The 25903-nt window shown below is 41.2% G+C and overlaps 2 protein-coding genes and 3 non-coding genes across 5 annotated transcripts; 4 read left to right on the top strand and 1 right to left on the bottom strand.

The window, feature by feature from the left end:
* Positions 1-1495: 1495 nt before the first annotated feature.
* pjvk (pejvakin) lies at positions 1496-9568 on the top strand. Its single transcript, XM_050063315.1, has 6 exons — positions 1496-1762; positions 2987-3182; positions 3626-3767; positions 5370-5487; positions 8969-9112; positions 9200-9568. Exons 1-6 carry the CDS (start codon positions 1552-1554, stop codon positions 9499-9501), a joined length of 1113 nt encoding a protein of 370 aa, XP_049919272.1. The 5' UTR covers positions 1496-1551; the 3' UTR covers positions 9502-9568.
* trnai-aau (transfer RNA isoleucine (anticodon AAU)) lies at positions 4070-4143 on the top strand. Its single transcript has one exon. It is a non-coding gene; the product is annotated as a tRNA-Ile (tRNA).
* On the top strand, positions 4524-4597 carry trnai-aau (transfer RNA isoleucine (anticodon AAU)). Its single transcript has one exon. It is a non-coding gene; the product is annotated as a tRNA-Ile (tRNA).
* Positions 8133-8205, bottom strand: trnar-ucg (transfer RNA arginine (anticodon UCG)). Its single transcript has one exon. It is a non-coding gene; the product is annotated as a tRNA-Arg (tRNA).
* Positions 9569-10651: 1083 nt separating the features above from the next.
* On the top strand, positions 10652-24938 carry pwp2h (PWP2 small subunit processome component). The gene is made up of 21 exons (XM_050063303.1): positions 10652-10810; positions 11339-11451; positions 11680-11774; positions 11896-11995; positions 14168-14311; positions 14392-14527; positions 14632-14870; positions 16638-16781; positions 16976-17046; positions 17133-17269; positions 17375-17523; positions 17653-17800; positions 17895-18045; positions 19802-19982; positions 20102-20249; positions 20651-20759; positions 21023-21088; positions 22288-22506; positions 22594-22744; positions 22850-22924; positions 24641-24938. Exons 1-21 carry the CDS (start codon positions 10793-10795, stop codon positions 24804-24806), a joined length of 2760 nt encoding a protein of 919 aa, XP_049919260.1. The 5' UTR covers positions 10652-10792; the 3' UTR covers positions 24807-24938.
* The last annotated feature ends 965 nt before the right edge of the window (positions 24939-25903 follow it).

A 25903-nucleotide genomic window follows, 5' to 3' on the forward strand; every position in this document is an offset into this window, starting at 1 on the left:
TGTAGAACAGGACATCTCAAGGTGACTGGAGAAATGTAACTCTAATTGGCAACTGGGTGGCGCTATAACAACAGAAAAATGCTTAAAAATGGCTAAAATGCAACCGATCGCTGTGGCTCCCCCTGTGGACCAATGTTTGGGGGTTTTTTTTGGCATGACTAAGTCATGGTATGGTATGCTGTACATAATCACGGAAACTGTCAGTGTGTCATTCTGTCAGTCAGTCATTCTGTCTGTCCCATGTCTTTCTACTCACTGACGTGGTCAGTCTATGTTTCCCATGTGAACTACCAGTGCTCCCCACTTTTAAGTCAATACAACATATAAACACTTTAACTATCTGCCTTTCAACCTGCTACCTCAACTACTAATGTACAGTTTTAGCCCACTAAATTCACAAAAAATTCTGTCTGAATACATTGCTCTTCTTAATGAGTTCAGTTGACTATTTAATCTGCAATTTCCTATGACCTGTATCCTAAACACACACCATGTGAAACTGTACATGGGCAACTGTGCACTCAATGGGTATGGACTAGTGTCACATATCCATGGTTTGCAGCAACGTACAATGCCAGAATTTATTTCTGCGACCGGGCTGTTATTTTACACCAGTAAAAATACTATCACCTGCTCTCTCTGCTTTTTTCCATGAAACAGTCTGACCAGGTGATTCAAGGTGAAAGCTGTGGGCACTGACTGATCCTCCACTTTGTGAAACCTCATGAGGTTTGGATAAACTCACATTCAATCCTGAAATTCCTGGCTGCACGCCGAAGTGTAAATTGCAGTGTGATGATTTCTTTTATAGCTTCCAAGAAGCTACACGATGTCTCTTGGCCAGAAAGAATTACAGGGTAATGTAATGTATAGAAGACTAATACTGACCTCAGCTCTTGTGGTAGAAGAAAGCTTCTTACATGTGGCATTTAGAGCCTAAAAACGTACAGGCTATTTCTGGATGTATAGACTAGACAGCAGCATAACCACAGGAGAGAGATCAACCCATGATCATGCATGCAGGACACACACACACACACACACACACACACACACACACGAGAGTCGAGGCATGAAAAGGTGGACATTATCCAAGCTAAAAAAAAAGCAGCAATGAAAAAACATTAGATCTTAGAAAAACCACAGAGACATCCCTCAGAAAAAAGAAGCTTTTAGAGAAAGGCTTGTGGCCAGAGCAGATGTTTCATGTATCGCAGAGTCAAAGGGAACATGTTGTTTAAGACGGGACTTTAATTTCAAGCTTTAGTCAGCAGTTAGAGATAATGTGCTGCTAAAAAGTGGGAAAAAAGCTCCTATAATTTGTTTTCCTGCCTCATTTGTCATGTGACAGGAAGCTGCAGGCCTACAGTGACCTATCCAGTTAACACACACCTTGTCCCATATTCCCTTACACACTACCTGCATTATTTAACATTTCACAAGCCCAAAAGAACACCTGAGCTCAGCAAACATTTGGACCCAGCAGTGTGTGTGACACTGCAGTCTTAGAGGATTTTATTTACCTGGTTTGATACTCATGCATCACTTGACATGTTTGCAGCAGCCACTAAGAACTTTGTGAAGCAGGTTGGGGATACGGGGAGGTTGATACCCGTCCCCAGCCTGAGCGAGGCCGACCGCTATCAGCCGCTCAGCTTGGTCACCAGGAAGAGAAAGAGACATTTCTGGAAGAAGAACAAGTACGCCTCGACCCCATTCTCACTGAAAGATATCCTGGTGGGGGAGAAAGAGATCACAGCAGGTACAGTGATGACACAGACGTTAGAATTATGAGGCTCAACTTTGTGTTTTTGAGTATCTGTTGTGAGAGACATTGAATTTGACTTTTTTTAAAATATGATTTTTCCAATTTTTTTCCCTTCATGTAACTCCAAGGTTGGAAAAAAATCATCTTCTTCCACATTATTATATCTGTATTGGTATATTCCAGCTCTATGAATCATTCTCTTGATGTTAATGTTTAGCTGGATATCATGGGATTGCAATGATTGACTAGTGGGTCAGTGAGGTTTAAGAGTTGCCAATAAACTCAATTTCCCAAATTTCCCTTGTTTAGTTAAGATTTTAAACCCCAACCCACTTAGCTATGTGGTTAGAAAATATACTCAGTCCTGTCAATAACTTAGGCTAATTTTGTCATTTATGTTTAAGTCAGTCAGTCATTCAGTCAGTCAGTCAGTCATTAAGTCCCTAATTAGCATGTTAGCTAATTAGCTTTCCTGAGGAGAGTTAAAGGACGGCTTCACCCCCCAAATGACCATTTGTATATCAATTACTCCCCCCAGTGTTACACTAAATTCATTAAGAAAACATTTTTCTCACATGCCTCTCCTGGGAACCAAGAATACAAAGATGGACAAAATTCTTGACAAACTGAAATTATCAGGCCGTTTAGGTCAGCTGGTCAAAGTGTGGTGCTAATAATGCCAGTGTTATGAGTTAGACCCCCATACTGGCCTTAGACTTATGTAGGGTCACAGAAGCTCAGTCCATCGGGGCCTTTGAGGTTAGCTGGGTCAATCCTTATCCGGAACAAGTATGGAGCATGGACTGGTAGCTGTAGAGGAGCCAGCTTGTCTCCTGGGCACCTCAGCAGTGCCCAGGAGACAAGCTGTAGGTAATTAGGTAAAAGTCCTGCACTGAAAATTTTACTTAAGTAAAAGTATGCAAGTGTTACTAGCAAAATGTACTAAAAGTAAAAGTACTCAATGCAGAGAAATGTACCCTTTGAGTGTTGTACTATTAACATTATATCATCGAACCAAGTTGAATGTGAGCATTTTACTGGTGCGAGTTTAAAAAACATTGTATTTCATCATTTTATATTTGTATTTAGCTGTCAAATAAAGTGGAGTATAAAGCAAAATATTTTACCCTAAATTGAAGGACAACGAATCAGGAAATGAATGCATTTGCGATATTTCTTAGCATAACATAACCAAAACCTCTTTGTTCTATGAAACAGGAGTGTCGTCATATCAGCTCCTCAACTACGAGGACAAATCTGACGTCGCCCTCAACGGTCGATTAGGAAACCACCTCATCAACGATGTGGGGTTCAACATCAGTGGGTCAGACTCTGTGGCCGTCAAAGCCTCCTTTGGCATTGTGACCAAACATGAGCTTGAGGTGCCCACATTACTGCGAGAGCTCAACTCCAGGTAACACAACAACGTCATCATCATACTATCACTTAAGACTGATTAGATTAAGTGTCATCTCTGATGTTTTATTCATACCCAAGTTAAATTATCTATTTTTTTTTCATTAATTATTTATCTTTTTGAAAAGAGAGATGTTGGTAGAAGTATCTTCAGATACAGATTCAGCTGTCATGCAGATCTGATGTTTAGATATCTACTTTTTCCTTAACAAAAGCTATGAGTTGATGTCTGACCTCCTTGTGAGAGAAGGAATGTGAGAGGAGGGTTTCCCTGTAAGGTTGAATAAATGATCATGTTATTCTACACTAGCACACATACACACAGGGCAGGAGTTACATACATCAGGACAATACAGGACAGGAAGTACTCTTGTTTGACATCAACAGGTGTCAAACAAGATTTTTAGCAAAGAAAGTACTGGGTTTTTTCTGCTCTTTCAGGAAAGTGGATCTGGATCACTGCCTGGTTCGTCAGTCCAAGGAGAGTGGTCGGAGCATTCTCTGTGTGGTCGTGGAAAGTATCCGCACCACACGTCAGTGCTCTCTGACCGTCCATGCTGGGATGAGAGGGACCACTATGAGGGTAAACACACAGAAACAGTGTTAAAGGGACAGTTACCTGTAGTGCTGTTTATCAGTCTAGATTGTTTTGGTGTGAGTTGCCGAGTGTTGTAGATACCAGCCGTAGAGATGTCTGCCTTCTCTCCAGTATAATGGAACTAGTTGGTACTCGGCTTGTGCTCAAAGTGCCAAAAACATTTAGCTGAAAAACTCAACAGCAACATGTCTTGCAGAAATCATGACCCAGTCACTCAAGATAATCTACAGACCTTGTTGTGTGAAGTTTCCTATATGAACTATTGTCTAGGAAGCCCAGAACTGAAGGGCCGGTTAGCTCAGTTGGTCAGAGCATGGTGCTAATAACGCCAAGGTCATGGGTCCAACCCCCATACTGGCCAGCATTTAGCATTTCTCAATCTGGCTCAGAGGGTAGAGTGGAACATTTACAGACATCCACTTGGGCACTGGGACATTGTGCTGATAGTTTATAGACCAGTAATCGCACAAATACTTGGATAAAAAGCACCAACGTTGCAGCAAAAATGTTCAGAGCACCTATTGGCGTTCTTAAAGTTGATGTAATCTCTGCACTGAGCTCTCTGTCTGTCTGTTTGTCAGACGTTGATTTCAGGTGTCAGAGCCCCAAGAAATCCATTTGAAAAACTCAACAGCAATGTCTCTTTGCAGAAATGATGGACCGGTTACTCAAGATAATCTACAGACCTTGTTGTGTGAAGTTTCCTATATGAACTATTGTGTAGGAAGCCCAGAACTGAAGGGCCGGTTAGCTCAGTTGGTTAGAGCATGGTGCTAATAACGCCAAGGTCATGGGTTCAACCCCCATACTGGCCAGCATTTAGCATTTCTCAATCTGGCTCAGAGGGTAGAGTGGAACATTTACAGACATCCACTTGGGCACTGGGACATTGTGCTGATAGTTTATAGACCAGTAATCGCACAAATACTTGGATAAAAAACACCAATGTTGCAGCAAAAATGTTCAGAGCACTTATTGGCGTTCTTAAAGTTGATGTAATCTCTGCACTGAGCTCTCTGTCTGTCTGTTTGTCAGACGTTGATTTCAGGTGTCAGAGCCCCAAGAAATCCATTTGAAAAACTCAACAGCAATGTCTCTTTGCAGAAATGATGGACCGGTTACTCAAGATAATCTACAGACCTTGTTGTGAGCAGTTTCGGAGGACACACAGAGCAAATAGGCTGGTCAGCCCCAGTTGGTTAGAGCGTGATGCTAATAATGCCAAGGTCATGGAGTTGATCCCCATACTGGTCAGTGTTTAGCGATTCTGACTCTAGATCAGGAGGCAGAATGGGATGCTTCGGATATCTGCTTGGGCACTGGGACATTGTGTTGACAGTTTACAGGCCAGTAATTGTGCAAATACTTGGACAAAAAATATCCACATTGCAAAAAATCTTCCAGCGGTCCTAAGGTTGACATTATCTCTGTGTCAGATGTTTAAATGCATGACAAAACAAGGTTTTAAGATGGAGTGTCTCGCCAAAGTTTGCCCCAAACTGCAGATTATTTTCCATCTATTATCTTGCCGTCAGTCACATGTCTGACAAACAGGTGCAACACTCAGCTTCCTGTTGTGTGCTGCAGTTTCAGATCGACGACGGCAGGAACCCCAAAGGTCGAGACAAGGCCATCGTCATCCCAGCTCACACCACCATCGCCTTCAGCATCTGTGAGCTGTTTGTTCGCCTGGACGGGCGACTTGGTAAGAACAACTAACACACACACACACCTATGAGGCATGTCTGTATTTAAATGATTCTTCTGTCGCAAGCACAAACATTACAAAAGAAGCCTACAGTGCTTAAATTAGAAAGAGCACCTCTGAATGCAATCGTTCTGCTTTCCACTGTTTTGCTGACTCTGACTTTCATCCGCGACCAACAGAGCTGAGATGAAAGTCAGTAGAGCACTAAAAGGATAGGCGTGTGGTTTGGGGGAAAATTAAAGGCTTGAATCCTTGATGGCTGAAAGCTGCATGTGTCCCACATATGGATGCATCATTTGTGGTTAACACCTGAGGCTCCTCAGCACTCTTCATGTCATACATTCTTATCTCACTATAACTATTTCTCCAGCTTTAAACATGAAGAGGATCTGTTCTTCCTCTGGGTTATTATGTCTCATGACCAAAGAACTGTGGCATCTGAAATGACAACATATACACAACTTAATATTGCAGATACTGAATCATAAGAGACAGGTTTTTATTTGAGGCTGATATGACAAAATATAAGCCTACCATGCAAGCAGTATTCATTGGTTTAAATCAGAGAAAGTACATTGCTTTATAGAAACCAATAGTACTGAAATGTGGACATTAATTCCACTAACTTTTACATGCAAATCAAGAGATCTACCTTTTAATGTTATTCCCCTTCACAGACGTTGACCTGGAAGGTGGTCACACCTGACAAAACATCCAAAATGGATCCAATGTTTTTCGTTCTGACCCTGATTAATTCTGAAAGAATTTTTTTAAATGACACTAATGTACAGCAGGCCAGTTAGCTCAGGTGGTTAGAGCACGGTGCTAATAATGCCAAACCCCCATACTGGCCTGCAATGAGCCAACACCTCAATGTTGCACTTCCCTCCACTTATGCCAAACTGGAATGTTGATCCAACTGAAAATTAATTTATTTAGTCTTAACCGGTTTCATTCTGGTACAAATTTTGTTTGTAAAAAGACACGTTTTGTTACACCATGTGGCCTAATGGACAAAGCAACTAACTTTGGACTTGAAGGGTGTCACACCCTCCATACTGGCCACTGCATATAATTGAACAAATCAATGTGTCTTCAGCTACTTGTTGGCAGAGCAAGTCATACACATTTACCTCCACAGATGGCAAAGAGGGAGCTTTCTGCAATTGACTTGCTGTCCAAAGCTGGTGTAAAATTCTTTAATCTGTCCTGCTTTGCCCTAAATACCATCCCCTACAAAGACCATCACCGAGACCAACAAGCTGATTCACAGTACAGCAACAATAATCCTGAAGATGCTTGGATACAAGATGGACATGGTGCGTAAGAACCAGTACCCTCCATGGAAGAGGTGGTTAGAGGCAAAGATAAAGTCAACTAGAAGACCTTCACAGAGGTAGCATGGTAAATAAGGGGGTACCAAGGAAATACAACAAGCTCTCCATTCCTGAGGCACTTGAAACTGCCAAACATAGACTAACAGCTCTGGCCACCCGGCTGAAGAGATACACCAACATTGGAGATATCCTAGACAGCTACAAGTACCTTGGGCTCCCACAGGCTAATGGAAATCATGAGGAGGCCGCAAGGAAGTTGACCACAACCAAATACCTCCAGACAGTAAGGCAATTCCTGAGAAGTCACCTGAATGGTCAGAACAAGGTCCGAACCATTAACATGTACGCACTGCGAGTCATCAGATATCCAGCTGGGATCATAAGCTGGCCAAACCCTTAAACTCCCAGGCCCCTGGTAGAGGACTCGAGCTTAAGGATGACACAGATACCACCCTGAGAGGGGATTTTTATATATGTATTGTAGTCCTCCATTGACAGCAAAGTGGGATAATGTTCCACCTGATTCAATGACCAAAATTTGTTCAGTTTTATTGTGAGACCAAGGTCTAATTTTCATTATTCTGTTCTCATATGATACGATTCTGGAACTTTTTTTTTTTTTTTGTCAAAGATGTAGACAACCAGTCCTGTTAACTCAGCTTTGTTTCGTGTGACAAGTTGAGCTAACTGGCCTGCTTTTCACAGTTTCTTTGAGAAAATTTGCTCCAGAGACAGAGAAAAAATATGAATGAATATGGATATTTAGTCAGGTGTGACAACTTTCCGGTCCAAAGTCACACACTTTGTCCCAAATTTGTTCCAGAATCAAAAACAATGTTTCCATTTTGGATGTTAAAAACTGTGTCAAAGCATTGTGTGCATGGAGATAAATTCAGCATCAAACATGCTTCAAGGTTCACTGTGATTTCTCAAAACAGGACGCAGCTCTCAACTACAAAGAGACTTGGAGCCTCAAGCTCCTGATCCAAAGTTCAGCGCCTTGTCCATTAGACCATGTGGCCAAAGAAAGTATGACTTAATGCAAAACAAAATTTGCTCCAGAATGAATCTGGGACAGGAAACAGAATTCATACTCGTTCTTGGGTCAGGTAATGACCTTGGCATTATCAGCACCATGCTCTAACCAGCTGAGCTAACTAGCCTGTTTTACACAGTTTCTTTAGAAAACTTGTTCTACCTATTGCTATTTGGGACGTTTACAGACTTCCCAAAGCACACTTTTCATAGCACTTTCTGCATGGAGAATAATTCAGCATTCATCATGATTTCTTAATTACGCTTCAACAACCACGAAGGGACTCGAACCCTCAATCTTCTGATCCGAAGTCAGACGCCTTATCCATTAGGCCACATGGTCATAAAGATATATGGTGTTACGCAAAATAAAAACTGTACCAGAAATTATCTGGTATAGAATAAATGTTTAGTTTTGGCCTCTGATTCAGGTGTGTCCACCTTCCAGTTGTTGTTGGAGGTAAACAGCCTAGAGTGTAAAGGTGTCCCTTTGCATATGGGTCACTACAGATACCGGGGTGAATTAATGGCCAGCATGGGGGTTGAACCCATGACCTTGGCATTATTAGCACCATACTCTAACCAGCTGGGCTAACCGATGTGGTTTTCCACACTTTATAGAAAGAAAAAAAATAATCTTTGCACATGAGTAGCTGCAGGCACATCCATTTAATAAGTTACTGACTTTGGATCAGAAGATTGAGGGAAAAGGAAACATGATGAAAGCATGTTATTATGTGCATTGTCCTCAGCCCCTGACTAAACGTCAAATAGGGCGCTGTTGTTTTTTCTTCTGTCCCTGATTCATCTTGGAACAAATACTGTAAGAATAACTTCAGCAACAGGCTGGTTAGCTCAGCTGGTTAGAGCATGTGCTAATAACACCAAGGTCATGGGTTCAACCCACATACTGACCAAATATTAGCATTACTGGGTGCTTTAAGACATCCCCTTGGACACTTGTGCTGACACCTTATAGACCAATTGAGAAAATACTTAAATGAAATGACACCTGCATAGCTGCTGAAATGTTCATTGCTCAACTTCTTGTAGTTGCCTTAAAGTCAACATGATCTCTGAGCTGGCTTTTTCTTCCTCTTTGTCAGATATTTGTGTAGCCCCGGAGTCTCAAGGTGGATTTGAGCGGGAGCAGATCAGGGAGCAGCTCGGCGGTTTCATTGGTCACTTCTCCATGGGTCGACTGCGCCGCTTCCTGTCAGGAATCATCTATGGAAACCCCTTCAGAGCAGGTACAGAAACGACCTCTGCTACACAAAAAAAACACCATTACTTTCACTATTACATTTGCCTTTTTGTTTAATCCAACCACCATGCAGATAATCAAACATTCGAGGAGCTCACCCACTCTGACACCTACATGGACGACATGGTTACAGACTACTACGAGAAAGCCGCCAGCATGACGGACGTGTCCACTGCCTACCTGAGAGAGAGCTCCCACACACGGGTCAACCTCCTCAAACACAACATCCCCAAAGGGCCCTGTGCACTCTGCGGCATGGGTAACCAGAGGCGGGAAACTGTTTACGGCTGTCTGGAGTGCACGAGTGGGGGCCAGAAATATGTCCGGCTGCATGTGGTGCCCTGTTTCGACCTGTGGCACAAAACTCTGAGGTAAAAAAGAAAAGGTTGTTTTTTTTGGTGGTGGAAGACAAGTGTTTACAATGCTGTTTTTGAGATGTTTGTTCCTGTAATATTTCAAATAAAAGCCATGAAAATTGGACTTTGAATGGACTTTGTTCTGAAACACAATGCCTCATTTCAGTATGTGAATATAAACTCTGTCACTTTGCAGTATAAAATGTACAGTATCACTTTCAGTGCACCTTTGGCACCGACCCATTTCTACACGTGTGCTGTGTGTGTACTGTAGCTGCCAGATGCTAAATAATTTAACGGGGGTATTGGGTGTAAATGGACAGCAGGGATCGTGTGAAGGCCAGCGTCGGCCTGGTTTTGTTCTGTTCCAAGTGTGTCATTTATTTCGAGCAGGACCTTTTTGCTCTCACTGTGTCTCGTGTCTTTGTGTATACAGTATTTCAGAACTATTGGCTCTTCCCACTTCATTCACTTTGATGGAAACTTGTGAGTTTCCAAATCCAGAAAGGGAAAAGTCTCAGGGGAAAATACAAAATTTAATAGTGTGTGGACAAATTTGTTTGCTCTGATCGGCAATGCTGCAAAGTTAAAGCAGCAAATAATCAAAAATAGCCCGCTGCAGAGTAAACACCTTGTGCTAAAACATATCAATGAATGCTCATTTGGATCTATTCAAAATGCTCATAGGCGATATTCGACTTTAAAGGCTGTGTTACTTTTACTATGAGGCTTAAATATGTTTGGTGGTTCCACACAGATTTTATTTTTATTTTTTTGGCCAAAAAATGGCTCTTTTGATAGCAGAAGTTGCCCGACCCTGCATTAGCCCTTTAATATTCTAGTATTTTCTAGGCTACTTACGAATTTAATCTTGTGAAAAATACAGTAGAGCTAGTCCTTCAATACAAGGAAACCACAGTAAATTTGCATTTGTGTCTTTGTCTTTGATACTTTAGCCAATCTAAACCATAATGCCAGAATTATAATATTTTTGCTGGGAATTAGGGACGGGTCTCAAAAACAAAGTTTGTATGTTTAATCAATCAAATATCTTTTCTAACAGATAGAAATATTATAAATTATAAATATTTTATTTTCAGTAGTTTACCCTCCCTGCCGCCAGCAGGCGCAGTATCTTAAATATAACCCACCTCAAACCGGATGTGTCAAGTGTCAACAAAATGCAAACACGTGTGTAGCGGTGGAGGAGGAAGCATGTGTAATATTAGCCATACATCTACACTTCCATGAATTAATACAACGAATTCTAAAGTAGATAAATGCGTTAATTTTAACGGATACTGAGTAAAATGAAGTTTGCCTATAGGGTAAGTACGTCACTGCTAGCTAGCTGGCTAACTGTCGCTCCCCTTGGTAGCATCTATCTGCAGCTAGTGACTGGGAGAGACTGTCACGCCAAACTCCATTCGGAAAATGTTGAATTTAGTTTATAATTTCATATAGGTAAAGATGTAAATGTTGTAGTACAGTTAAGACGTTTTACTGTTAAGTGTTAGCATTCACACTTACGTTCGGCTGACGTTTATGATACCAAACAGCATTTATTTGATAGTTTATTGTTTTACTCTTTACCGTCTTTCACTAAAATAACTTATATGTTAACGTTAACGTTACACAATTAAAGGACCACTGCAATGAAGTCCTAAGTTTACCGGAACATGTTTCTGTTTTGTTAACATATTGAAGTGATTTTATTTATCTGCAGTTGCATGCAAGCAAGAGATTGTTAAATTCCCACATATCTGAATAGAGTTTTGAGTCAGGTTTTCTGCCTAAATGCTAACAGGAGCTTATTCGTAATTTTAAAAATAAAATCGCTGTGTTTTACATTGTAGTTTTCCAATCTGCTCGGAGCAGTCTATCGTCAGGGAAATTTGAGTTTCTCCAAAGATGGCAACGCTGTGATCAGTCCGGTTGGAAACAGAGTCTCTGTGTTTGACCTGAAAAAGTAAGTCATGATTATTAAATACATGAAAATATGCTAATGCTGTCATGTGTAGGGACTTGTTTTGCTTTAAATGACACATGGATGCTGTGCAGAAGCCCTGCCTGCCACTCTAGTTGCAACAGAAATGTAAAGCATGCATGAAGTAACTGGTGTGACATTATAATAAATAAAAGTTAACCATTATTAAATGCCAAAGCAACATTGACTTCTCTCTTTTCTGTCCTGTAGCAACACATCTGAGACGTTACCTATCTCCACTACTAAAAACATAACATGTGTTGGTCTCTCTCCTGATGGGAACTTAGCAATCATAGTGGATGAAGGTAAGATAAACTTGCTTGTTCGTACATGAGATAAAAAACATAAGCAGAAGTTTGTGTCCTGTTGTAAAAACAAAAAACAAAAACAAAAATCCAACTGTATTTCTGTGTTTGTGTCACACAGATGGCTCAGCGTTATTGGTCAGTCTCATCACCCGAGCCGTCCTCCATCATTTCCACTTTCACAAGCCTGTCAGCAGCATCCGCTTCTCACCTGATGGCAGGTAAGAATGTCTGATGAGCTGAATTCACAGTTTCCAAGATTCCAAGGGAAATATTCATGCTGCATCATCACCTGTATCAAAATGTTGAAAGGTGGGGTGTAATACGCATCTGTTAGCATTCAGTTTTCAGCAGACTCACGTCATGATTTTATTTTAAGTTTTTTATTTAACCTTAATTTGACCAGAAAAAAACTCTTGAGATTAAAAATCTCTTTTTCAAGAGTGTCCTGGCCAAAACAGGCAGCAACATAACAGACAGACAACATAGAACAAAAATACAGAATAAAAATGTAAAGCTTTAAAACAAAGTAAGAATAGTACAAAGAAAAGCAAAAAAGTACATAAATATATGCTATAAGTGAACCATAAAAACCCAAAATGGGCACCTACGTGATTACAAAGACCAGCTAAAATACACCCTGACATTGTCATACAGATGATTGTTTACAAATATCCTGCAACAGTGCTTTGAAACGGCCAAGAGAAACCAATGAGTTCAACTCAACAAGTCCTTCTGCAGAAGATTGCACATATAAGGAGCTGCATGCATAAATACAAGAGGCGGGGTACACCCTGGACAAGTTGTCAGACTATCACAGGGCTGTTGAAATTATTATTATTATTATTATTTATTTATTTATTTTTTTTAAAGCAACGCTATGAGATCAGTACTCTGTATCAGCCAATATGCAAGCTCAGGTATTGGCAGGGAAGGCAGCAATGGCATCAGAACATCTCTAGTTCCTTATGTGTATGCATAAATTGCTACAATATATTTGTATCTGTCATCTTTTAAAATGGCAAGTGTTTGAAGGATGGGTTCATTATTTATTTATTTATTTTTTAGGTTTTATATCATTCTGTAGCTTCCCATTAGTGTTCCTCATGTATTTAAATCCGAACTTTCAAATTTTCGTGCAAGTATGTTTTAGCATCAAAATGTGAAGTCTTAAATAATCTTAAATTTATGAGGTCTTAATTGCCTGAAACAGTTGATCTAATTTAATTTATCAATTTTTTCTTTTTGTCAAAGTGAGTCAAACGCTTCTGCGAGAAAGCCTAATACTGTCTCTTTATTTTATACTTCTACTTACCTGACTGCAAAATGTAGGTCAGCCTAACTCACTCTAATAAACACATTCCTACATAAAACCTGCCTCTGCACAGAACTACATAGTTACCTGCAATGCTTAATCAGGAAAGAGATGATTTGTCCAAAAGTCAGTCTTAAATTTGGTTAAAAATCATCTTGAAAAGGTCTTAGAAAAGTATCACTTTTCTACATGTTTACATGTTGCTAAACAGCTGTATTAGATAAAGTATTGATGTTTTCCTCATGGAGGTTTTATTGCACTTACAATAACAAGTGTAATTATCTTCACTTGTCTGTCTCCACTGCAGCATCTTTACTCTGTGTGTTTTTTTGTCTGTGTGTGTGTGTGTGCGTAAAAGTGACGCAACAGCCCCGACGCACAGAGAGAAAGAGGAGAGGCTGCTGCAGCATGACAATAAATTACTAAACATAAAACAGTACCCTAACAGTTACAGATAAAAGAGCCGGTAACATCAGAGCTTCTCGGTCGTTAATAACTTTTACTACCGGCAAGATTGACAGGGTTAAAGCTTCACACATCTGTGGGGAAAAAGCGTGTATTAAAAGATCAGTTGCGGATTTTCCGAATCGATATCGGGTCATTCAAATGAAGATCGATTGAATCAGATGAATCGATTATTTTAACCCAGCCCTATTAAAAGGCATCTGATATGGCAACGAAATGCAGCAAATCCTCACATTTGTGGAGCTGGAACCTGTGATAGTCTGCTGTTTTTGTTTTAAAAAAACGACTGAAACTATTGGTAATTAATAATCAGAAGTAATTGCTGCACCTCTACACACCATTAGATATGTGTAGAAATAGAAAATTGTCAAAACATACAAGACATGAGCATCACGAAAGCACACATTCACTCACCTACACTGCAGTTTGTTACATTTGACTTCAGGTCTGTGACTTTTGAAGCACATTCAGTAAATGTAACAGGAAGTTCCTCTTTGTCAGTACCTCATCTGCCAGTCTATGCATCTGTTTCATACATTATAAGCAACCAATATTTTGTGCAGCAAGTCAGACAGAAAAGATGCTGAGCTTTCATGCATTTGTTCTCTTTCAGGAAGTTTGTCGTCACGAAGGAAAACGTAGCTCTGATGTACCACGCTCCTGGAAAGCAGCGAGAGTTTAATGCCTTTGTGTTGGATAAAAGCTACTACGGTCCCTACGATGAAACCACCTGCATCGACTGGACGGACGACTCCAAGTGAGTAACAGTTTGTTAGACATCAAAGCATACGAGAAGCCTGAGAGAAGATGAATCATGGTTGTGACATTTTCCTTCAGGTGTTTTGTGGTGGGCAGCAAAGACATGTCAACGTGGGTTTTTGGTGCAGAGCGCTGGGCCAACCTCATCTACTACTCCCTGGGTGGGCACAAGGACGTCATCGTGGGCTGTTTCTTTGAAAAGGACAGCTTAGATGTGAGTTTATTGAAGCTGAAAGAACGAGTGTCGGTTTGCCTAAAGATTAGAAATAAAATGTCAATATTGAGATTTTGATGAGTGTGATGTTCCTGCGTTGTCAGCTGTACACAGTGAGCCAGGACGGGACGCTGTGTGTCTGGGAGAGCGACACCGAGCTGGATGGCCTCGTCCTGACAAAAAGTCGGGACAAACCAAAGCCCCTGAGGCAGGGAGACGAAGATGAGGAGGAGGATGTGCAGGAGATCAGGACAGAGGGAGAAGAGGGAGAGGTGATCAGAGGGAAAGCTGAAGCTCCCAAAGAGAAGAAGACCAAAAATGTTCGATTCAAGCAGAGCAGCAAGTAAGACACATCTCAGTTTTCTTTACGTCAAAAAATAACACAGCAGTTAATTCCAGTGTTTCAGTCGTAGCAGTTCTTCAGTGCAGACGTCCTTCCAAAAAAGCACTGTAATGTTGATACGTTTACACTTTGAGTGGCAGTTATCCCACTCTCCATTAGGCTCTTGGCTCTTCACAAAATGCAGGTTTATTTGTCCCTTGGCTGTTCTAAAGCTTTAACAGCAGTATCAGCATTTGTAATAAAAATCACCATGTGTTGTAGCTGAGAGCCAAAGTGATGTAGTAATTATTTCTCTTCAGTTAGAGGGATAGTTTGGATTTTTTGAAATGGGTTTGTGAGAAGTACTTATCCATAGTCAGTAAATTACCTACAGTAGATGGCAGTCGGCATGCCCTCAGTTTAAAGAAGCATGCATGTACAAGCTTAGCATGTACTGCTGTGGACAGGGGCAGCACCAAAACATATTCTAGCCACCTAAAAAAATCAATGTCAGTTTATGTGTATGCTATATTTAACATATTTTCACTGCTTCACCATGACGTCAGATAGCCCTTTCCAACGGAAAAGCCAATAATGGCTCCAGAGCTGCTGGTCTACTGCTGCTTCAATTGGTTAGTTTGTTTGTGTTCTTTTGTGACTTTTGTGAATCCATATTAACCCTTTAACCCTGTGAAACCTGACCAAGATGGCTTGATTAGAAAAACAAAACCAAAAAAACATGGGTAGAAGGCAATGAGCAATGAAAGAAGAAATGACCCAAAAAATGTGCAAGAAATTAGCGAAAGGCATTTGAAAGCAAGAAAAGTGACGTCACTCCGGGTTTCAAAGGGTTAAACGCCCAAATCACGCAATAAAACAAACAATCTGATCAAGATCGTGGGAGAGCAGCAGCTCCTGTGCTCAGCAATGCTAAAACACTGCTTTTCTCTGGAGTCTGGCTTCGACTGATGGTGTCACCTGCAACTCGGCTGGTCAAATTGCTGACAGCTGGTTTTAGAACATAAAACACGTCACCTGTTTCTACAGCCAATCAACTTGTAGTAAAGTCTGCTGGTCTAGTCAAAACCGCAGACGGCATGTTTGCTTGCTGCAGCAGGTGCTTCGTCCCCACCGAGCCTTCTGTTTGCGTCCTCACTGCGTGCCGGTGTCGGACGCTGTGTTGTTGCAGCTCACTGTATGTGCTTACGCACTCTCCCACACACACACACACACACACACACACACACACACACACACACACACACACACATTCTCACTGACTGATTAATTGGCCCTGGTTATTGATATTATTGTGTCGTATTTATTATGAATACAGTCAATCTGATGCTGGTTTTATGTTTTCCACCATTTAATCACTACAAATGCAGCTGCAGCCAGTATCTCACCATTTCATCACTACATTCTTTCACTTCATTCATGTTTTAAGAAGCTACAAATTATATTCAGCCAAAAAATATACCTGAAAAGCTGGAAATCAGAACAGAAGTACAGACAGTTGTTGCATTGAGATGATACTGTCTCATCTAGTTGCATTGGTGTGAACTGGCAGGTTTTTAGAACACTGCAGAATGGCGCGTTCAAGTAGTTGCCTGTTTCAACTTGTCTCGTCGCGAATCTTAGGTCTGAGCTGGGCTTAAAGCTTCAGAAAGTGCAAAATATTCTACCCCAAAAAGATGAAGACCAACACCAGATGATGACTCAAAATGTCAAAGTACTCAGAGGATGAAAAGTAACCTTCTTTCTCTCCTGTTGCCTCAACTTTTGCAGACACTTCTTCAACAAGGAGGGGGATTTTAACAACTTGACAGCTGCCGCCTACCACAAGCCGACTCACATCTTGGTCACAGGTTTTGCCTCTGGAATCTTTCACCTGCACGAACTTCCAGAGTTTAACCTCATTCACTCGCTAAGGTGAGAGAAAAGTTTAGTTTCTGTATATTAAGGGAAGTTATCAGCGTGCTGGAGTGGGGATTTAGGAAGCAAAAGTAAAGATGGGACTAGAATATGCATGCTTTAAGTTTTTAGTAGAGTGTACACAAGGAAAAAAGACAGGACTGACTGAAAGGGTTGATTTTAAAAAGCACTATTGTTGCGTCTTCTTCCAGTATTTCTGACCAGAGAATTGCCTCAGTGGCTATAAACAGCTCTGGAGACTGGATCGGCTTTGGCTGCTCAGGTAAGAAGTCTTTTCCTCTTTTCTTATCTTTCTTTTATGTATCAATAAGTATCTGAATCTTCTTATACATTTACATGTTGTGTCAGGGATGGGTCAGCTGCTGGTGTGGGAGTGGCAGAGCGAGTCGTATGTCTTCAAGCAGCAGGGACACTTTAACAACATGGCCTCGCTGGCTTACTCACCAGATGGACAGTATATCGCAACAGGAGGGGACGACGGCAAGGTGAGTCCTCCACGCCTTCTACTGTGGTGCTTTTCACCATTCGTATGTAGTGAGGGAGAAGACGGGGCTGTTTCAGAGGTTGAGACTCTGTTTTCATCTCCACAGGTCAAAGTGTGGAACACCAACAGCGGCCTTTGCTTCGTCACCTTCACAGAGCACACCAGCAGCATCACCAACGTCACCTTCACCTCTAGCGGCTTCGTCATCGTCAGCGCTTCTCTGGATGGGACAGTCAGAGCATTCGACCTGCACAGGTGACTTCCACTGAAGCTGGTTCACTTCCAGTATTTAATGGAGACGGGGACTAAAAACAGAAATGTCTTTGTGTCCAAAGAGAAACGACTTTTAAAACTTTTTTACTGTGTGACATTTGTTTATTACAGGTACAGAAACTTCAGGACATTCACATCACCTCGTCCTGCGCAGTTCTCCTCCCTCACTGTAGATGTCAGCGGAGAGCTGGTGAGCGCAGGAGCTCAGGATTCCTTTGAGATCTTTCTGTGGTCCATGCAGACGGGCAGACTCCTGGAGGTGGGTGCATAATGACATATTTTAAATGTTTATATGGCTTATGTTTAAATATGCTCTTATTCACCCCACCTGCATCTTCCCTGTGATTCACCAGGTCCTCGGGGGCCACGAGGGCCCAGTCAGCTGTCTGTGTTTCAGTCCAGTGCAGTCCATCCTGGCCAGCGCCTCATGGGATCGCACCGTCCGGCTGTGGGACATGTTGGACAGCTGGCAGGTCAAAGAAACACTTGCCCTCACGTCTGATGGTAAATATTGTCATGGTGTCTTTTGATGGTGCTACTAGGGGGCGCCAGAGTTAGAAAGATTTGAATTCTGCTCTCAAACAAGGTGTTTCCACTGCAGGAGCTTTGCCCAAAGGAACTAAGAAACTAAACCTGTGTTTTAACTGGAGGATCTGGGGCCTAAATTTAATTTTATGATAGTTCCAGGTGCTATAAACAGTTTTACTTTCTGATGGTTCAGGAGATTGATGGGCTGACAGTTGCCACAGACGTCTCAACTTGTGTACTGCCTCACTCAAAACAAGGAAGTACTCCAGAATAACTCTCACACAGGAGGAATGGCTTCACATTTGTAAAACTCCAATAACTTCTTCAATTTCAGGTCAATGGAGGGGATTTATATGGAAAAATATTATCAGGATTCAGGATCCAATCACCCCAAAGAGAACATAAATTCAGAGTGGCAGACTGAGATGTGGTCAGTACTGGAGGAAGTGTGAGAACTTATCACTGATCACTTCTATATCTTTTGGGTCTGTGCTGTAATTCAACTCTACTTGCTGGGAGTAGTTGCAGAGATAAAAGCAATAATTGGCCTCGAGATTGATCATATAAGTGTGATATATTTCAATAATATTTCATCCAGACTCAGTTCTTGACTAGAACAGCGACTAGTCGAGCAGTGGCCCTGAATGACGACTATTGGTCGACTAGGCAAATTCGTAGTCAGGGGCAGCCCTAAAAAAAGTTGACTTTCTTCTTGTAGCTTTGTATGGATAATTCATCGTGAAGTCTGCTGGTCAGGTTAATTATCAGCAGACAGAGCGTTCACTAGCTGTGGCATTCTCTGACAACAGCCCTGCGAGACTGTCCCTGCAGCTGTGGACACGTACTGTATATCAGGCTCTGACCTCACAGTGTGTCGGATTGCTTATGACACACACACATACTCATTGACTTATTACTCATTGATTAATCAGCGCTGGTTATTGAAATTATAGTGCTGTATTTATTATGAATACAGTCCATCTGAAGCTTAGGGCATTTTGTATATGTTGAAGTGCATCACTATCTGTATCCCCATTCATATTTTAAGAAGCTACAAATTAGATTCAGCTCCAAATTAAGCCTGAAAAGCTGCAAATCAGAAGGTACAGAGAGTTGATGCTATGCAGAAGATACACCGTGGAGTGGCATTGGTGTAAACTGGCAGGTTTTCAGGTAGTTCCAAGTAGTTGCAAGTTTCAGCTTGTCTCGTCACAAATCTTTGGTCTGAACTGGGCTTAAAACTCAATAAAAACAAAAGTGAAAACCTAAACAGAAGAAAGAAGTTCTCTTGTATCGATTGTAGGATGAGGTTTTGACATTTCTTGTCTTATGTTAAAAACAAAGTTGGGCTTTACTGTCAGCTTCCCAGCTTGTTACAAAAAAATGCTTGAGAAATAGAGTTTTCAGTCTCGTTTTATTCTTTACTTCTTTTCACTCCCATCCAACTCAAACATCAAAGTCATGCAGCAGTGAATAAAAAGAACAACAGCATGACTATAATTGTTGTTTTCTCATATGTTTCAAATGCAGCCGTTATTTGTGGAACTTCAAGACTTTAAATGTTATGTAGTTACAGAAAAGCCAAATCATTCAGCTGCCAAATGGCACATTTAAAGTTCAACCAGTCAGCAGGCGGAAGTCTATGTGCCATCTTTTTTGATGGATGAATGATGGATGATGATGAGTACCTCTGCTTTATGTGACCACACTCACTGTGCATTTTTACCCTCAGGTTTGGCAGTGACGTATCGCCCTGATGGTCAGGAGTTGGCTGTGGCCACTCTGAACGGTGAGATCTCTTTCTGGAACCCTCAAACAGCCACACAAACCGGCTCCGTGGCCGGACGCCATGACCTGGAGATGGGCCGTAAAGAGACAGATAAAATCACAGCCAAGCAGTCTGCGAAGGGAAAGTGAGTGAGAGAACTTGAAATTATTTCCTTTGATCCAAAGCCCAGAGGAAAAGTTCAATTTGATAGCTTTTTGTGGACTTTATGATTCAGGTTGTGTGTCCTGGTTTTTGTGCGTCCAGGTCCTTCACGTCGCTGTGCTACTCTGCGGACGGGGAGTCGATTTTGGCAGGGGGCCAGTCCAAGTTTGTCTGCATCTACAACGTGAAGGAGCAGATGCTCATGAAGAAGTTTGAGATCTCCTGCAACCTGTCCTTTGATGCCATGGAGGTACAGTTTCGCCTTCAGCCCAGGCACAGCTTTTAGAGCAACGCATAATGACCTCAGAAACCGTTTCAGTGGGAAGGAAGTGCAACAGCTTTAAACTGTGGATACAGACTGAAATACAGTTTGTACTAGACGTCGAACGGATTATTCGGCTCCAATAGGCCATTTTACAAACTATAATTATTGACAAATCTTGGCTCCAGTTCATCAGCTAACAGCTTTTTCCTGCTCCAAGCTATTCTTATGATATTGACCTTTAAAAACCTACTAGCAGTCGATCACTAGTTTGTACTTGTTTGATGTTTCATGGGAAACCAGCAGGATTCAGACCAGTGATTCGGACTTTATAAACATGCTTACTTTGTCCTTGGCCTTCACCAAATGTTGTCCTGTGTTGCCTTCAGGAGTTCCTGGACCGACGGAAGATGACTGAGTTTGGCAGCCTGGCTCTGGTGGACGAGGGAGCTGGAGACGGAGACGGAGTCAACATCAGCCTCCCTGGAGTTAGGAGAGGTACGACTCTCACTTCAACACTTGACCAACTGTTATAAAGTGTAAAAGGTCCCTGTTTCTCTAAACAGAGGTAAAGCAATTTGTGGTCATGCTGGTGCAAAGACAGATTGACTCTAGGGCATGCAGACATAAAAACAAATATAGTCACTTAAGATGACTTGATGTCTTGTTCCCTTCCTCCCTCGTGTCTTTGCTTAACTTGGCTTAATGTTCTCACTGTTGTTTATTCTCTATATATCTATTTTTTCTGTATGTCTTTTCAGGTGATATGAGTTCTCGACACTTCAAGCCAGAGATCAAAGTGAGCTCGCTGCGGTTCTCCCCTACTGGTAGGTAGCATTATCAAGATTGTGAGTTGGTAACACGTCTGACAAGGGCTGGGCGATATAATGACTATGTAGGATATATCGATATATTTTCAAGCAAGATATGAATTTAGACAACACTTTTTATACCAATATAGGGTCAGGTTGCATTACATAAACATATCAGCGTGCATCTCCCCTCTCTCACACTCTCCGCCCCACTCACTCACAAGTTCTCCAGCAACACTAAGAGAGAACACAGTGCTGCTCCTCTGTTTAATCTGTCTGTTCATTAGTCTACAGTGTGACATTGGTCTATATGTTGCGACGCTAAATCAGTCTGTGTGATGCATGAAATGACCACATTGGCACACGTGCAGTCCAGCACTGTGCCTCTAGTTTGTGATTAAAAAATGCAGCGACGACACAGACGAGATCATTTTCCAGCAGTACATTCATTTGAAAGGCCATGGAAAACAACTTTTTAACTCCCCAACAAAGATTTTTAATTGTTCTAAACTCCAATGGATTTAGACCTACTTGATACTTTTATAGTCATGTTATAGTTTTGTGTCCTGTGCTGAAAACCTTTAAACCTCTGTAGCTCCAGTGCTGTGTGCAAAAACAATCACGTACAGCCCTGCTTTTTATTTTATATCAGTTTCCATTTTCATGTTGTACAGCTGTATATTTTCAAACAGAGAAAAAATCCCTTTCTTTGCTTTTTGTTTTAATCAGTCTGTTTTTTTTTTTTTTTTTATAAAAGTGCTTGTGGCATCTCAAATGTGATTTGACTAGCAACTGAACATGTAGCCCATTTCATAGAAAATACCGAGATATATATTGTGTATCGCCAGTCAGCCTGTAAATACTGAGATATGAATTTTTTTTCCATATCGCCCAGCCCTACGTCTGACATAAGAGATAAAAAGTTTGCTTATAAAAATCCAGTTTTGTAAATGACTGTTTAAAGTTTGCAAAAAATGTAACTTTCATGCAGATCCCCAGTCCCCTCTCATACTTAAATATGATACTGTGTGGAAACCAACAAAAATCTTAAGTTGAGGAAGGTCTTCAAATGATGAATGATAAACTGTAGGAGGAAAGTAAATCCATATTGGTCACATTACATGTCCTAAATTTAATTTATTTACAAATTTAGAAGACAGTTGAGGGGGAAACTGGTGTTAGGTAGTTTATGAAGTGGTTCCATTGTTTCTCAGGTCGTAGCTGGGCAGCCACCACCACAGAGGGTCTTCTGGTCTACTCCCTTGATGGCTCTCTGGTCTTTGACCCCTATGACCTTGACCTGGATGTGACGCCGGCCAGCATACGTAAGCAGCTGCGGCTCAAGGAGTGGGTGTCGGCCATCGTCCTGGCGTTCAGACTCAATGAAAAAGCTCTCAAACAGGAAGTGCTGGAATCAGTGCCACATGAGCAAAGTGAGTGAAACCATCCTGCTTTAAATTATTACTTATGAATTTACATCCTCTGACACTAATAAATGATTTGGATTGTTTTTGTTCCAGTCCCAGTAGTTTGTGGCTCTCTTCCTGACATTTACGTTGAGAAGCTGCTGGGCTTCGTGGCAGCGAGTTTGGAGAAGTCAGGTCACCTGCAGTTCTACATGACGTGGGCCCAGAGCCTGCTCATGCTGCATGGACAGAAACTCAAGAACAGGTCTGCTTCCAGTCATTTAGTGCTGTTGTTATTTACTTGTTTTGCCACAACTGTCTCGATATAATTGTGAATGACTGGAACTAATGATTTTTATCTGGTGTGCAGGTCAGGAGCTATACTGCCCACACTCCAGGCGCTGCAGAAGAGCATCCAGAGACACTTTGACAACCTGTCCAAATTGTAAGTCTCAACCTCTTTGGCAACATTAACCCTCAAAGTCTTACAATGAGCAGGGTAACTTAAGAAATTTTCAACCTGGAACTTATTTTCCCAGGTTTTTACTAATGGGATCAACATTTTTTAAAATTGGTCCAGTATTAAGCAAGAGGGCTGCAGATGGCAGCAGCGAAACAAGAGAATGTAACCAACTGGAGGCGTTTGTGCACCATTAGATTACCTCCACTAAAAGTGCTTGATTTTGCCACTGACAGGCCGAGATTGTCTGAGTTTTTGTGTCCAAGTGACTAATGGGAACAGTAATTTCTGAAATTGATCCAGGGTTGAGTGCATGAGCACTGGCAAAAAAGACTGTAATGTGAGCATTTGGGGCATTTTGCACCAACTTATGCCCAATAAAAGTGTTTGTTTTTAGCCACTGACAGGTTCAGATTCTTATTACAAGTGTCTGAGAGCATATTAAAAGGATCCAAACTATGATAGACCCTTTTGTTAAAGAGTAAGATCCTTTTTGTTTAATCAGAAACAGCCCCGAAATCACCAATGGCAGCATTTACAAGCTGACCAGATCAAAGGCCTTGCAGGGAGAAAGCTGCTCTTGATTGGTCAGAATTTCCATGCGGAAAAAATCCAGAAAGTAAACAAAATGTTGAAGAAGAGTACACGTGCTAGATAAATGCGCCCCTTTCTAATGTCACAATGGAGGGACAACTACGCAGGTTGATTTTGGTGCTGGTCATTGTGTACTATATTGCTTGCATTGTTCATTTTAGGCAAACCATACAGTTTGAAAACGAGGCGCAGCTCCAACTAGAAAAGAATGTTTTGATGCATTGGATGTGAGGCAGTACAAGAGGAGGCGCACATTAATAATCCTCTGGGACTGTAACATGCTCATGTTTAACCCAAACAATACATTATGCAACTGCAGTTGGTTTGGATCGAGGTTGGAACACGTTCTCGCCACACCTCAGAGACCACCTCTTCAAGAAGGTCTCGGTCCAGTGTGATTGCTGTGTTCACACCTGCCCAAATGACTGCACTTAGGGTTTGAGTTTGATTGAATTTGAGTTCGATTGAACGGAACCAAACAGGGCAGGTGTGAGAGCACCCTTAGTTTCTGTTGACGTTGAATGAAGTGTGTTGTACTGTGATAAAATTACTGTTAATTTAAATGAGTCTGGTGGATTTGGCGTTGGCAATTTCAAGGCTGTTTCGAGTTAAACAAAAAGGATTTTAATCTTAATCAAAAAGGTCTATCTCTGTAGGGATATTTTCCATAATGTTGCCAGACACTACGATAATACACAATAATCTGAGCCTGTCAGTGGCAGAAAAGAGCACTTCTAGTGGCTGTAAATTGGTGGTGCACAAATGCACATGAACGTTACATTGATGCCCTCGTGGTCAACATTGGCCTAGTTTCAAAAACAGTTCTCACTAGTCATTTAGACACAAAAACAAAGTAGGGAAAGTAGAGTTAAGGTTGAAAAATACTGGTTACCTTTAATTTAATGCTGCACTGAAATCATGCAATTAAATATATCATATATAATATATATCAAGAATGTCCTTAAGTGCAGTTTTTAAAAGTTAGACAAGTTATTTTTTCATCCATTTCCCTGTTTTGTTCCTTAAATGTGATATTATATTACATATTATTGTACAAATGGCCCCAGTTAATCGTGAAACCTAAATCTTTGTTTTTCTTTTGCACAGGTGTGACTTTAACATGTACAACATTCGCTACGCGGTGGCCTTGTCAAAGCAGAGGGGCGTAAAGAGACCAGCTGAGGAGGACGAGGGGGAGGAGGAGAATGATGATGAAGAGTTGTCTGAGGAGATGAGCGTGGCCTCCTTGGAGGATGCAGAATTGATGCTGTAGACGAGAAGCCAATCCACCTCATTCCAACAACATGTCAGATGCACATGGAGAATGTAAAAGCAAACAGATTTTTGTGTACTTCAGAAAAGGTTATATTGTAAACTTTTTTTATTAAAGACATGTAAATGTGTACGACTGCATGTTTTCTTTGGCCTGCATGGTCTCAAAGAAAAAAAAAGACTTTAGATGTTGTTGAAGATGCTTAGTAGGCAACCAGACCCAGGATCCTTAGTGTCTGAACCACCTGCAGAGGAGCAGTGCATCCTAACACAGAGTGGCTGAAACTGTTCTGGTTGTGCTTGTAATGCCTTTGTTAATAGCTCTGAACTTAATGGTGATTGCAGTGTTCGGTGCCAAAGTGTCACTCGACTATGTATATCCAGGTGGACCTAAATGATAATTTAATGGGCAGCAACAAAGATGAATCATTATGTAGTTTTAATGCCTCTGAGCAGGCAACAGCTGTGGCTGGAGGCATTATGTTTTTGGGTTGTCTGTCCATCCCATTCTCATGAAAGCAATATCTAAAGATTGCCATTAGGGAATTTCTTAAAATATTTGGCACAAACCTCCACTTGACACAAGTATGACCTGAAAATTTGGTGGTCAAATGTCAAGGTTGTTGTGAACTCAAAACATATTTTAGGGTATAACTCTAGAATTGATACACTCATAACAAAATTTCACACAAACATCTGAAAGGATATAATGATCAAGTGATGTCATTTTATATCCAAAATGTCAAAGGTCAGCTTCACTGCGACATTGTAATGTTCTGCGAAAACATGGGCCTTTATTAACTCAGGAACAGAAGGGGAGACGTTTGGTGACACAAATCTCCAGTGTCTACCTTGAAAAGGTGCTGATTGTATAGATTGTGTATGTTGCTGTGTGTGAGAAGAATCCATGTTTTCAGACATGGATGCAAACTGTAAGTGCAACTTGACTGATTCGCAGAGGCATACAATGGTAAAGCTGTAATTATAGTTTTAACATCATTTTATTGTACAAAATGTTAATAAATAATTTAAATTGCTGATAAATGTACCAAGGCTCAACGTTACAATCATACCTAACAGAGAAAAGCACCAATGGTC

The sequence above is a fragment of the Epinephelus moara genome, chromosome 15 (assembly GCF_006386435.1).
Source record: "Epinephelus moara isolate mb chromosome 15, YSFRI_EMoa_1.0, whole genome shotgun sequence".
In the NCBI taxonomy this organism is placed as follows: Eukaryota; Metazoa; Chordata; class Actinopteri; order Perciformes; family Serranidae; genus Epinephelus; species Epinephelus moara.

What these genes read in the sequence shown, in the direction of transcription:
- pjvk (XM_050063315.1), top strand. Translation starts at nt 1,552, where the DNA reads ATGTTTGCAGCAGCCACTAAGAACTTTGTGAAGCAGGTTGGGGATACG. An exon ending in TCGCCTGGACGGGCGACTTG is followed by an intron (nt 5,488 to 8,968) that starts GTAAGAACAACT and finishes CCTCTTTGTCAG; the next exon opens with ATATTTGTGTAGCCCCGGAG. An exon ending in TGGAAACCCCTTCAGAGCAG is followed by an intron (nt 9,113 to 9,199) that starts GTACAGAAACGA and finishes ACCACCATGCAG; the next exon opens with ATAATCAAACATTCGAGGAG.
- pwp2h (XM_050063303.1), top strand. An exon ending in AAGCAGTCTGCGAAGGGAAA is followed by an intron (nt 19,983 to 20,101) that starts GTGAGTGAGAGA and finishes TTGTGCGTCCAG; the next exon opens with GTCCTTCACGTCGCTGTGCT. An exon ending in CCTCCCTGGAGTTAGGAGAG is followed by an intron (nt 20,760 to 21,022) that starts GTACGACTCTCA and finishes ATGTCTTTTCAG; the next exon opens with GTGATATGAGTTCTCGACAC.